The sequence below is a fragment of the Hippoglossus stenolepis genome, chromosome 6, assembly GCF_022539355.2.
Source record: "Hippoglossus stenolepis isolate QCI-W04-F060 chromosome 6, HSTE1.2, whole genome shotgun sequence".
NCBI classification, from domain to species: domain Eukaryota; kingdom Metazoa; phylum Chordata; class Actinopteri; order Pleuronectiformes; family Pleuronectidae; genus Hippoglossus; species Hippoglossus stenolepis.
The window spans coordinates 27,685,310-27,699,833 of NC_061488.1; the positions used below are offsets into that span (position 1 = coordinate 27,685,310).

Consider the following 14,524-nt stretch of genomic DNA (forward strand, 5'->3'; position numbering starts at 1 on the left):
TGAGGGCTGGTCATCGTGGGAAGGGGTGTAGCACAAGATTCTGGGCCCTATACACAAGCAGTCTCTGTGGGACCCCTTCCTCTCTCGATTTATGATGTCCCTCATGCATATTTAAAAATAAATTTCTATAAATAACAGAGTCAGCTGTACAAATGAATCTGTAGTGTTTGTTGGGATAGTCACTAATGAACAATACATACCAAATTTTGTATAAGTAAATATGAAATCTCACCACATTTCAATTCTCCTTTCTCAGACTTTTGCCTACTGTTACTTTACTATAGTTAAATGAGGTTTGTTTGGAGTATCATGCTTAAAATAACATTATTTAACATTTATTCAGGTATTTCATATGTGTGTGTGTGTGTGTGTGTGTGTGTGTGTGTGTGTGTGTGTGTGTGTGTGTGTGTGTGTGTGTGTGTGTGTGTGAACTAAGTGGGTGAACTGAGTGAATATTAATATCCCAGGAGATAAGACCCAGACACATGTTGAAGGCCTCTTCGAGGTCTGGGGGGAGACGAGCACAGTCTAAGATTTGTGGCCCTGATGTCATCTTGGCAGTTACACAAGCAGAAATAGTATGCATAAGCACAGATAATATATAGTGTGGTATAATGGTAAAATTTTCCATTACAAAAGACAACTAACCAAAGACTTCACTAGACTCTTTAATTTGCAGAAACTTAAACTTCATGTTTAATTTACAGCTTTCAAATATTTGCATGAGTGGAAAATGCATGGCTTCATAAGGTATAGTACCGTATAGTACTGGTATTTATTTGAGCGCATAGGACTACTTTTATACAAGGAAATACAGTGATCACATCAGAAACCTCAGAAAGGCTGTAGGTATATTAAAGGTTAATGTAAAAAAAACTTCAGGTGAAGACCAATAGGCTCTCTTTCTCTCTTGTGCTCGCTCTCTCTCTCGCTCTCTCTTGCTCAACCTGTCTCTCTCTCTCTTGCTCACCCTGTCTCTCTCTCACACACACATTTATGTCCATCTTCAATATAAACCCTCTGTATAAACTCAGCTGTAGCTCCGCAGTGGATCATCACCCAGTGTGAAAGCAAGTAAGCTATTTTATTTAGTTGCGTTTGTGTTTCCTGTAATCATAAGGAGTGTATCTGTATGGGACTTTTATTGTGAAGGGTCACTCTCGGAAGTGGTGGTTGTGTTGGAGCAGGATTTGACTAGATGTGGCAAAATAAGCGGACATGTCCAGGTTCAAGTCTGCATTCTTATTTTACTATGAGCTATCAGTAACTCTCAGTAAGCGAATTAAGCCCTTGGCGACAACATCAAACAACTGAGAATCTGCGACACAGAAACGCGGCGCAGCCAGTGTGACCCGGTCATAATAAACTGTGTCGTTACTAGTTGGGCTCACACCGGGTTTACACCGGAAGCGGAAGCACCGCGCCGCGCCATTCTCAAGCGCGCAGCCGCCTGGCTGTTCACACCGGACGCGCATTTCTCCGCGCAGGTCAGGCTGTATGTAACCCGTTCAATGTAGGGGTTCGGGGGTAAATGATGATGGTCTTCATAGCCCCCCCCCCCTCTCTTTCTCTCTCTGTCTGGCTGCTTGTGTGCTTGTAGTGGATGGGCAGATGGGGAAATTGATAATGTGAGGGGAAAATCGGGGAAATTGAAACTCCAGGACAACAGAAGGGGCATCCAAAGTATGGGATGCATATTTGATAATTTATATAATAAAAAATATGTCATTTATATCGTTTCAAATCATTTTTCAGCGTGTTTCCTGGCGCGATACGCTCGCGGCAAGCGGAAAAAATAGACTCGACGTCGAAACCATCGGTGCAAGGCACCCTTGGCGCTGCGCAGCGCATTGCAGCCCATGTGAACAGCACAATTGTGTAACAGGGGGGCGGAAAGGAGGCGCCTGGCTTTCCCCGGCGTTACTCACCTTTCTGTGAAGAGAAATCTGTTAAAGGGGACATAGCATGCAAATTCCACTTTGTTAGTGCTTCTACACGTTAATGTGGGTATCTGGCATGTCTACCAACCCAAAAACTCTGGGAAAAAAACACTCGCGCGTTTTGTTATGGTTCCTCTAAGTCAGAAACGTCATGCTTGAGTGACTCGATTGAGCTTCCTGGGTTTTGTGTCGTAACAAGGCACTGGAAGTCTCCCTACATGGCCTTGGCCCACCCCCCACACTCGTTACGCCGGGTTTACACCGGAGGCTGCGAGGCAGCGCAGCGCCGTTCCCAAGCGCGCAGCCTCCTGGCTGTTCACACGGGACGAGCATTTCTCTGCGCTGGTCAGCCCGCGATTCACTCACATGTGGCATTTGTCTGGATCGTTGGGACTGGGAGGCTGCAGTAGTTGCTCGGGCGCGACCGCTCGCTCTCCCATGCGTGAGCTGGAATTTGTGTCAACGCCACACAGCCAGCAGTGTGGAAGACTTCCGCAGTGTTCAGCACTACTGTAACACTGGCACAAACACACAGAGCCCCCCCACTCGTTACGCCGGGTTTACACCGGACGCGGAAGCGCCGCTGCGAGGCAGCGCAGCGCCGTTCTCCAGCACGCAGCCGCCTGGCTGTTCACACGGGACGAGCATTTCTCCGCGCTGGTCAGCCCCATAGACTGTATATATATGGTCAGCCCGCGATTCTGCTTTCTCCGCTTGTTATACCCATTGAATGTCGGGGTTCGGGGGTAAATGATGGTCTTCATAGCCCCCCACCCCCACCCCTCTCTTTCTCTCTCTGTCTGTCTGCTTGTGTGCTTGTAGTGGATGGGCAGAGGGGGACATTTAATTATGTGATTGGGAAAATTAAAACTCCAGGACAACAGAAGGGGAATACAAAGTATGGGATGCATATTTGATAATTTATATCATATAAAATATGTAATTTATATCGTTTAAAATCATGGGGGGAGAGGGGGGAGGGGGGAGCTGGCTCATTAGCATTTAAAGGAACAGGCACTCAAAACAGGTCACTCTGTGGAGGGCTGTTTTAGACAGGGTAAAAAGGGTGCTGTTTTAAATGATCCTTGTGGTATTTTGACCAAAGTATGTTACAGACATTTCATTAAGACCCCAAGGAACCATATCAACTTGTGGTAAAATGGGCATGCTATGTCCCCTTTAAGAGTTGTCTGCCCTCCGTTTCCTTTCTTTCTCTCTTTTCTTTTCAGACTACCCGACTTAACTTGCACTTTTCTGACCGACATTTGGAGTCCTTTCCAGACGGAAGCAGAGTCTTTAGCTGATAATTAGTGTTGGAGTTTCACTGAGTACTGTCCTTAGCATCTCTCACCGCCCTGCTAAACTTTTACTTGGACACTTTAAACCTGTCCCTTTCCCCAGTCCTAAATGCCGTCTCCTTCACCAACCTTGACTGTCTGAGTTTGGCTGTGAACCAGGGTTTGTCATTTTTGTAACTCACCCTGGTACGTGATGGGATACAGAAACTGATGTATAAAGTCACAGCCTCTGTGTATTCATCCAGACGGTAGTGTCGTGTTCTTTTGTCCCAAGGTATGAGAAGAACCGGTCTCGGTTTGGTTCAACAAGTATTTATTTAGAAGCAATGAAAAGGTACAGCATAGCCATGGGCACTCAATGCACAGCCTCGGCCATCTAGTAGCATGGGGTAGTCAAGAGTCGCGCCGAACGGACGGCGGGTGCAATACTTATAATAGTAGGTAGAACTTCATTGGTCAATAACGAGGGGGAGTCGCCGTGGTTTAGACATGGCTCTCCCTAGCTGGTGCGCAGGCGTGGTCCCAGCCTCTTGGCACTGGAATCCACGAATGATCACGAGCCGCTCCCAGTTTCGCCCCTCCTTCATCTTCACATTCTGACAGTGTTTGGTTTTGTTTTTTACAAACAAGCCTTGACCCGGCTGAAGCCTTGTGAGTCTTCAGTAGTTTTGCAGATATGGTGTTTTTGGTCATTGGAGTAAGGAACATTGTGTTCCTGCTTTATCGGCTGTATGTTCTGTGTGCGTAAGCATGCGCATTTTCCAGACAAGACAACGCCTTTCCTATCTGGCCTTCAGAACCTGGGGTAGCTGCTTGAATTCTTTCTAAGGCGTAGGTCACAGTTTTTTATGAGCATTCATGTATGTGTGATGTTGAATAAAGCTAAGGGAGGTAGGCTGTAATATTAAAAAAGGTTAGGTATGAAAACAAGTTTAAGTACAGTGTATTGTATGCCATGGATTACAGTCTCCACAAATCCCTCCTTTCACACCATTTCATGGTGTGAACAACTTCGCCCAGCTTGTAGCCATTGATACATATACATGGTGTGTATGCTGAGGTGCGTAGCTGAGTTTAAAGTAGAGTATACAAGCTTATATTTGGAAATAATCAAGACAAGACATACAGATAGACCCTCCTTTTGTGGTCAACGTATTACTTTAAGGTTTTGAGGAGGAGTCGGCCAAATCAGTGGCTACTTCTCGTAAAGACCGAGAAGGTGGGTCAGCGGGTACACAATGTGTGAGGTGGTGCCAAATTGCTCCTGTTTTTTCATTTTACTCGGATCGCATGTGAGGTACACTCTGTTACCTCCCAAGGTCCTGTCCACCTAGGGTCGGGCCACTTTCTCTTGTGAACTTTAACCCTAACCCAATCACCCGGTCTTACTGGAACAGGAGTCTCCGTTGGGGTCTCGACAGAACGTCCGGCAGCCGCCTGGACCTGTGCAGACAAAACACTTCTCCTGACATACATCCAACCCGGGTCCATACCCAGGGTCTCGAGGAGGCCCTGGCATGGGCCGTCCTGTGAGAAGCTCATGTGGGGATAGATGGGTGACACCATTGGATGAACTTCTCATTGACATGAGCGCCAAGGGCAGTGCTTCAACCCACGTGAGTGAGGTGTTGTGACATGCTTTGGCTATCTTCCTTTTTAATGTCTGGTTTGCTCTTTCTACCAATCCTTGCGACTGGGGGTGATACACGGAACCAAATCGATGCATGATCCCTAGTGCGGCTTCTACCGTACCTAGATGTTTGTTGGTGAAGTGGGACCCGTTGTCTGATCTGAGGACTCGGGGAACTCCATACCTGGGTATGAGTTCATTTCTTAACCATTTGATCACTGTTTTAGCGTCCTCCCGTCGGCAGGGTATTGCTTCGAGCCATTTGGTGTATCTTTCTACCATTACTAACATGTACCTATATCCCTGTACTCGGTGGTCAGCGCCCATATCTGTGAAATCAATGCATATTTCTTTGAATGGCACATCAGGAACAGGGAAACGGCCCATGGGGCATTTGTATGGTCTTTTAGGGTTGTGTGCATTGCATGTATCGCATTCGTGTACAAAGTTCTCTACCAGGGCTACCATGTGTGGATGCCACCAGAGCTTTTCCATGTTCTTCTGAGTCTGTTTCTTACTGATGTGTGTAGGTCCATGGGCCTGTTTGAGAAGTATCTGGGCTAGTTTGGCTGGGACAGCTAACCGTCCGCTGTGTGCTCTCCATAGGCCTTTTACATCTTTCGACGCTCCATGGTTCAACCATCGCCTGAGGTTCGAGTGGTATGTTTTCCTTCATGTGTCTGTTCCACGACGGCATAGGCGGCCACGTTTCCGTGTTCTCCTTTGTAGCAGCAGCCGTCGGTGAACAGTGTCATATCTGGTTGTTCTAATGGTTCAGATTGGAGATCTTCTCTGAGTTTGATCTCTTCTTGGGAGAGGGCATCACAGTTAAGTGGGGCGTGTGTGTCCGATGTCATTCCATTAGCCATGTTGAAGGGTTTGGATTCGAAGGTGATGTGAGGCTGTTGGATCGCCTGGTAGATTTTGATTTTTCGGGCTGGTGAAAAAGTAAATGCCTTAGAGTTCAGAAACGCAGTGATGCCGTGGTCCGAGTTGACTTTTAGGGGGTGACACATAACAATGTGGCTGGTCTTTGTAACGGCCTTTGTTAGCGCGGCCATGTACCTGGCGCATGCAGTTTGTCCTCTTTCTATGGAGTCCAGCCTGGAACTGTGGTACATCAGCACATTCCTGGTTCCCTCCTTTTTCTGAAACAGGACTGCATTCACCACCGCTCCTGTTTTCGGAAACATCTAAGTGAAAGTCTGCATCGTAATCAGGTGAAGCCAAACTTGCAGCATGGGCAAGCGCCTGTTTGGTGGCGGTAAAGACTTCTTCTGCGGCAACAGTCCATTTCAGGGGTGCCGTGAGGTTTCTGTTGCCCGCTGCAGCCACCATGTCTCTTAGAGGTTGTGTGAGGTCCACGTATCGTGGGACGTGGTTACGGCTGTAGCCAGTGAGGCCTAGAAAGGCCAGCATCTGTTGCACAGTTGTTGGTTGTCCATGGTTGAGAATGGAGGTCCTTTGTGAGTTGGTGAGCGTCACACTGTTGGCCGAGATCATTCTTCCTAAGAAGGTGACGTTCCGCCTGCAGACTTAGACCTTGTCTTTGTTGACCTTGTATCCACAGGTCGCCAATTGACGCAGTAATGCGTGCGTGGCTTGGAGGCAGGTGGTGATGTTGGGGGCTGCCAGTAACAGGTCGTCCACATATTGGAGGAGCATAGTGCCCTCTGGCCAGGTCATGTCTTGTAGGTCCTGTTTGAGAGCCCTATTGAAAATACCGGGGCTGTCTCGGAATCCTTGGGGCATCCTGGAGTAAGTGTACTGTTGTCCTTGGTACGTAAATGCAAACATGGCTTGTGAGTCTGGATCCAGCGGGAGGCAGAAGAAGGCGTTGGCTAAGTCTATGACTGTGAAAAACTGGTGAGACGGGTTCAGGTTCTGTAGGGCCAGGTAAGGATCGGGTACTGGACAGCCTGTAGGTTCTGTGGCGTCATTAATGGCTCTGAGCGTGGCTATCTGTTCCCTTTTGGTGCTGAGCAGGGACTTCAGCTTGAGGATCTCTCCCATCCAAGCCTCTTTGTCTTTGTCCGCCACTGTGCTCAACTCCAGATTGGCGAGTCTCTGGCGCGACAGCTCTGTGGTGCGGTCCACTGCCTGCTGCAAGTGGAGGATCTGGTCGCTAATGATGGCTACAAGGTTGTAGATGTTCATGGGTTCTGGGCGGTGCTCTGGGGCCGGAGATGTAGTAGCTGCGGTGCTGCTGGAGTCGGTCTTTCCAAACTCAGTCTTGGTGACCAGCCCCTTGCTGATAAGTACGAAAGTCTGGTGCTCTTTCCCTTCGTTCCCTCGTCTCACCATGACCTTGCCTTCCTTGTAGTAGTCGAGAATGACACGGTTAGGGGTCTCATTGTTGCACATACAAACGTGGTTGTAGAGATTGGCCAGCTCCTCACTGAAGGCTATTAGCTCATCCTGGGCCACATTAAGGCCGCCTTGTGATTCTCCTGCAGCCTTGCTGACCAAATTAAGCTCCTTCTCCAGATGAGTCACCTCTGCTTTATCTACTTGACTGATCTTCTCAAGGGACGCTAAACTTGACCTCAAGTCATGGACGTCACTCTCCAACTGCGTTCGCTCGTCTTCATACTGAGTACGACACTCCTCGTATTCTGCTCTAAGCGTTTTCAGTTCCTGCCTCAGCTCCCCCAGCTTCAGACACAGCCAAAGTTCACACAGTGTATTTACACTGCAGGATCTCAGGCCCGTTGATGTCCAGCTCGTAGTAGTCTCTGTAGTGGCTGTCCCGGTCTTTTTCACTGTCGAAGGCAGACTGGCGCTCCTTACTGGCCTGAAGCTTCCTCATGGCGGTGAGGTTCTCCGTCAGTTTGTTGACAGTTTCCTTTTGCTCGGACACAGTCCCATAGGCCCGTTCCAGCTGCTTCTGGTTCTCCTGTAGAGAGTTTATCAAGGCCATTTTCTCCCGCTCCACCTGACTGAGCTGCTGTTTCAGTTTCTGGATCTCGGAGTTGTTGAGCTCACTGAGCAGGTCATCTACCAGGCTGGGAGCCGGCTTGAAGGGCTCTCCTCTCTTGTTCACAGCGGCTCTGTTGTCTTCGTCGCCCTCACCGGCCTTCATTAAGCCATTCTCGAAGCCTCTGATTAGATCATCGTTGTCGGGCTCGCTGATGGTGGAGGGATCGTCGTGGAGTTTCAGGTTGTCGAGGGAGACATTAAAAGAGCTGTTGTATACAGAGCCACCGATGGTCATCGAGTGGGAGAGCTGCTTGCGCAGGGAGGCCTTCTGCTCGCGCTTGGTTTAGATCGTCTCTAAGGCCTCTGTTAGCTGCCGCTCTGCAATTTCTCTAAGACGCATGGCTTCCTCCAGCTGGCTGTGCAGACACTGGGAGTCCTCCTCCAGACGCTGGAGCTCATGCTTTAGACCTTCGAATTCCACCTGGTTCTGTCTAAGCACAGATACTTCTTTCTGAAGAGAGATGTTCTCCTCTTCCAGCTCGCTGTAGTCCTGCAGCAGACGAGCCTCTCACACCTTGTACTCTCTGATGTCATCACGTTGCTGACCGCGCTGTAGCTCTACCAGCTCTGAACTCTCTTTCATCTCCAGGACAATGGAGGACAGACGATCGCTTTCAGCTTGTGCACTGGTCAGGGAGGCTTTGGCCTGTCGGAGTTCATTCTGCAACTCCAGGACTTTCTGCTGGTAGACAGCCTCTTTACTGGCAGACTCCAGAATCAGAGTCTCTTCCCTGCTTTCTCCATCTGCTGCCACCTTCCTTTGGATTGAGTAAGCTTGTCCAAAGGCCTCCTTCAGCTGGTCCCGCTCCTGCCGGACCGTCTCGTGTTCCGTCTCCAGCTCGTCGAACCTCTGCTTCAGCTGCTGTTTCTCCTCCAGCACCGCCAGCCCGTACTCCGCCGCCTGGATCTTCTCGCGGGTCGTCTCGCGGAGCTCCAGGGTGAGACGCTCCACCTCGGCCCGGAGCCACTGCGGCCCGGCCTCTGTCACCAGCAACCCTTCGGGATATTCCCGCTCCTCCATGGTCATCGCCGGCTCGAGGCGCAACTGTAACGGGACCCAGCCCAGCCATGGAGTCTGTGTGGTGGGTCCAGGTCAGGTCATCACTGATGTGAACCCCGAGGAACCTGAAATTGCTGACTCTCTCCACCGTAGTCCCGTTGATGGAGAGGGGGGGGGGGGTGTTCTACACCTTGTCTCTGCCTGTAGTCCACGATCAGCTCCTTCGTTTTGCCGACATTGAGATGGAGGTTTTTGTCCTTGCACCAAGATGTCAGGGCTCTAACCTCTTCTCTGTAGGCCTTCTCATTGTCGCCAGTGATCAGGCCTATAACGGTCGCGTCATCAGCAAATTTGATTATGGTGTTGGAGCTGTGGGTGGCCACGCAATCATGCATGAACAGGGAGTACAGGAGAGGACTGAGCACGCAGCCCTGGGGGGCACCGGTGTTGAGTCAGTGGAGGTGAGTGCTACTGGGCAGTAGTCGTTCAGGCAGAGGGTTTTCTTTTTCTTCAGAACAGGGACAATGATGTTCTCCTTGAAGCATGTGGGGACAACAGACTGGAGCAGTGACAGGTTGAAAATGTATCTACCAGCTGATCTGCACACACCTTGAGAGCTCGGCCAGGGATGCCATCAGGTCCAGGTGACTTGTGTGTGTTAATCCGGTTAAGTGATCTCCACGCATCTGCCCTGGATATTACAGGGGGGCAGCGGTCCTCCTGGGCCTCTTGTATCTCCAAGAGATTAGATCTTAGATGTCCTCACAACAGATTTTGAGAGAATCAGGTGGACCATAACGTGGTCAGAGGGTCCCAGTGCAGCTTGGGGGTTGGCGTGATATACACCACTGACTGTCGTGTAACGGTGATTCAAAGTGTCCTTCTCTCTGGTCGGACATTCAATAAACGGTTTGCATTTGGGGAGTTCGTGACTGAGATTTCCCTTGTCAAAATCGCAGAGAATACTAACTTAGGTGTCACGGTATGTCCACTCCACTCGGTGTAATGTAAAAATCAACCAAATGAATGAGGCAAGCTCACGGGGGAGTAGAAGGGTTTACAGTTACGAAAAAAAAAATTCCAGAACAGGAGAAGAGTGCTTCTGAATGACTGTTACATTGCACCAGCTGCTGTTTGTATAAAAACAGATTCCCCCACCTTTTGTATTGCCGGAGAGTTCCATCTCGCTGTCCGCTCTGAACAGCTGGAAGCCTTCAAACTGCAGCGCAGAGTCTGGTGTTGATCCACACAGCCACGTCTCCATTAAACACAAGACAGAAGATGAAGAAAGGTCTCTGTTTCTAGCCACCAGGAGCTGAAGTTCATCCAGTTTGTTGCTCAGTGAATGCATGTTGCAGATAAATATTACTGGGAGAGGTCTATAATGTCCGTGTCTGCGGAGACGCATGAGCGCTCCAGCAAATCTCCCCCTCACTGTGTTGGCAATGGTGAGGGCACCTTTAACCAGAATGTCCAATAATTCCATGGATGAACACAAAGATTATGGAAAAGAATCCGCTGGAGTTGTTCCCTTGATGTTCAGGAGCTCTTCTCTGGTGAAAGAGCTGCGGGTATCACAACAGAAAACGGTGTTAATGTCAGGTTTAGTGGAAACAGGAGGACCCAGAAATGCAGAGCAGAAAAGTAGTAAAACAAAAAGTGTACTTTAATGAAAGGCAAAGTTCTTACAGAGAAAAAACTAGATCCAATAAACTCAAAACGGCTAACAGCCACTAGACACTAGACACTCACTTCAGAGGGATGATAGAGGAGAAACGACAACGAACTAACAAAGACAAATGGAGGCACAGAGACTTATAAACACAGGGATGAAGGGGTTATTGGACACAGGTGAAACACACAAGGAACAGGTGAAGACAATCACAGGGGCAGGAGATAGGACATAAAATAAAATAGGAAACTGAAAACTCAGAGAACACAAATCCAAAACATAAGGAAAACACAGGCACAGGGAAAACAAACCAAGAGTCTATAAACCAAAACCAAAACCACTCCTCATGCAGGAGGCAAAGTCAAGAGTAATAAGTTCATAGTCATGACAGTTAACACAAAAAACAAGACAGAAAAGTGCGCACAAACATACTGAACATAACGTTCGCTGCATCATCTTGGATTAAGGAGCCGATGACAAAAGCAGTTCCTCCACATTTCTCCCATATTTGATAGAGACAATATTACTGCTCTATATTTATAGTTTAAATAGTTTTCAGCAATTACTTACAGATTTCATCTGATTATGTTTAGGTTTATAATTTGTGATGAATGTTTTTCAGAACCAGGCAGAGTGGAACTCATCTCTAACAAGGAGTCAGACCAACACTGCACTCATACGAAGCCTGAAGCCTGGAACTATTTACATCTTTCAGGTTCGAGCTCGGACTGTTGCTGGATTTGGACGCTTCAGTGGCAAAATGCACTTCCAAACGATGACTGAAGGTAAGATTGACAATAATAATTCAAGTTCAGTTTAATTAATTTCAAATCAATTAATTTTTATTTGTGTAGATTATTATTATTATTATTATTATCTGAAGGCACATTACATAGTCAGGTTGAAATCTTACAATATTATTGAGAGAAACTCAACAGTTCCAACCATGAGCAAGCACGAGGTGACAGTGGAGAGAAAAAACCTGGAAGTAAAGAATGAGAAAACACTTCGAGAAACTCATTATTGGTAATCATGCCATGGAGGAAATCCGCATGTAAAATGTTGTTTTTTCCCGTTATTTTTTGTCTTTTGACCTGTAGATGAATATAACTCCAGTATCCAGGAGAAGCTCCCTCTCATAATTGGTTCAGCGGCTGCAGGGGTGGTTTTCATCATTGCCATCTCTGTCTTTATCATTGTCTGCCACAGGTGAGTCTGTAATATAGCACAACATGAAGTGATCATATTGTTTTTTTAATAATCTCCTTTATGTTTTGGGCAGTGAAAGAACAAAAATACAGCATCATGAGACACAATAACAAATGACCTAGAGAGCTGAAGTGCAATTATTAGATAAATTGCCCGGGAAAGATATTTCATTGAGGAATATTGGTCAGATGCAGATTATTAATTAAGAGAGAGGGCTTAACACAGATACAGTCCTTGTGTGTTAATACAGCCAACAGATTCAGTTATATTGGTTGTGGTGTTGGGGGGGAAGGGGGTCGTCATGTGTGAAAAGGAGAAGCCAGTTCCTATGGTGGCATCAACCTTGATGCCAAGGTTAGTTAGGGTTATAGGAATGTTATTGGGTTGGATGGTATTGAATTTGGAGCTATAGTCAACAAATAGCCTCCGTATATATGTGTCTTGCTGATCCAGGTGGTGCTGGTCCAAGGTGGCGGGGATGAAACCTTTTATGTATGACCGAATGATCTCTCATCGCACTTCATTACTATGGGGGTCAGGGCCATTGGGCGATAGTCATTCAAGGACTTGCCTGTTTCCGCATGGAGATGATTGTAGCTGACTTGAGGCAGGATGGGACAGTGGCCTGTTCCAGAGAGATGTTAAACAGGCTTTATTAAAATGCTGTCAATTGTCTTATGTTATATATAATAATAGGGTATAATAGGCTAACATATTTCAGGAACTGTCCAGTAACCCCATCAGGTCCAGGAGCTTTGTTGGTTTGATTTGTCTTAGGGCCTGTCTCATTCTGGGAGTGCTGTACCAGTGTGCTTGATGTAGCCTCCTGCGATGTCAGCTTATTAATGGGGTGGTTTTGTTGGAGCACAGGGCCAGATTCTACATCCAGTCTTCTATTCCAACACGTAAACTACACAATTACTGGAGTCCCAATAGTATTAAAAATAATTAACTGGAGATTATTAAAGTTCAGTGCAATAGAGTTTATTCTTTCACAAAAGATAAACCCGAGCTGGCTTAGGACCAAACGACAGCTAGCAAGGAATTGCTTGTTTTAAATAATCAACAACAATGAACAATTTGCAGGTGTGATTAATGTAGCGGGGTGAACTCAATGTCGGCCTCACATAGCTTTTTATCTTCCAAGAACCTCTCAATGGGCCTCATTTACTATGTGCGCAGAAATGTTCTTACTCTCCGCAGAAAATAAGTGTGTGCGCAAAATCACCCCAGATTCATGACATGTGCGCACCAGCCGATTTTGTTCTCAACACCATGCTTTTGTTTGTGAATCAGAATCATTCTAAATTGACAGGCGCGTATCACTCTCTGCAATTAGCATACCACCACGCCTCTATTTCTTCTTGACATAAGGACATCCGTATGTCAAGAAGAGAGCAGTGTGCTGAACAGTTGAAGTTATGAGAGATCGCCCGAAAAGGTAAAAAACACAAGAATCTCACAACAGCAGAAATTGAAGGCGTCGGAGGTGGAAAACACAAAATACACACTTTTCTGTAGTGTGTCCTCCGGAGTGATGATGTAATAAACATTTTTTGCCTGGGCTGCAATAACTGAGACGCTGTGTCGTGCACAGAGCTGAACACTAGAGCTGTGGACATTTCTCTAAGATGCATCGCGACTCCGACGTGGACTCTCGCTGAATAATTATAACACCGCTGCTTCAGGATCAGGACAGAAGCACATTAAAGGTCCGGTCTGTGTCTCTGTCAGAGTCTGCTTCCTCCTCACTCCTCTGACCTGAGCTCACTTTACTCTTTAACATTAAACACCATGACTGATAGGACACGTACAGTGCTGATGTTTACTTTGTGTTTGTTTGATTCACTTTAGAGTTTGAGACACATGTTAAACCTGCTACACAACACGAGACGTAACGTGACGCGCACAGTCAGGACATCAAGGTTAAAGTGACGGAACGATCCGGAGACATGATCTAACATCATCGATTAATAACTGAATACATGTGATTATCAGTTCATGTGAAGAGGGACAGAAACGAGCACACACACACACACACACTAAATTTGTTCGCAGAGTACGAACAAATTTAGGTACGAACATATTGATGAATCCCAGATTTATGCGTCAAACGTTCGCAGTAAATTGTTAGTAAATGAGGCCCAATGTCCGTGGGCTTTGGGTTAACTTTGGTTGTTGTGTTGCCAGTGCTGCTACCATTGGCATTAGCATTAGCTTCCAGACTTGTTCCCAGGTTGTTTTACGATGCTTCCCTTTTGGTGGAAGTTTTGGGAGATCAGAATTACAGTCCACTACATCAGCAATGTCTTAGTTTTGCTGTAGGGTAGTATTATCAGCAGTTAAGCAGGATTGGAGGCAGAATGTATCAAAGTGTATTAGAGCAGTCACATCGCCATTCCCCTGGAGGTGAAATCATATTGTTACAAAACACCATGTCAAAGAAACATCACTTAATGATGATTTATTTTCACTACTAACTGTTTGATAAGACTTAGCAACAGTAAACTTAACCACATACTAATTGTGCTATAAAAACAAAACAAAGAGCTAAAACAGCCTAAACAGGGGGAATGTGATGATATAGAAATACTGATGAATACAGGGCTAAACAAGTAGATCGTGTTGAAATATACTATAGTTTTCAAGGTAACAGAAACATATGGCAACATATTCAATGTGTTCTTTTGGTGTTGAGAAAATCAGTTGTAAACTATTGTGGGTTGTAGGTGCTAATGGTCTTTATTAACGTTTCCTTTGGTTTATCATCCAAATCACATGGTCATGCAAGCCTCT

General features: G+C 46.7%; 1 protein-coding gene and 1 pseudogene across 1 annotated transcript in view; one reads left to right on the forward strand and one right to left on the reverse strand.

Moving 5' to 3' along the window:
* Nucleotides 1-14,524, forward strand: part of ephb2a (eph receptor B2a) — a 94,974-nt gene that overhangs the window by 61,394 nt on the left and 19,056 nt on the right. The window contains exons 7-8 of the mRNA XM_035159691.1: nt 11,142-11,304; nt 11,620-11,728. Of these exons, the coding sequence (XP_035015582.1) occupies nt 11,142-11,304; nt 11,620-11,728 (272 nt within the window). The remainder of the gene's footprint in view (nt 1-11,141; nt 11,305-11,619; nt 11,729-14,524) is intronic.
* Nucleotides 6,405-8,874, reverse strand: LOC118111505 (annotated as a pseudogene).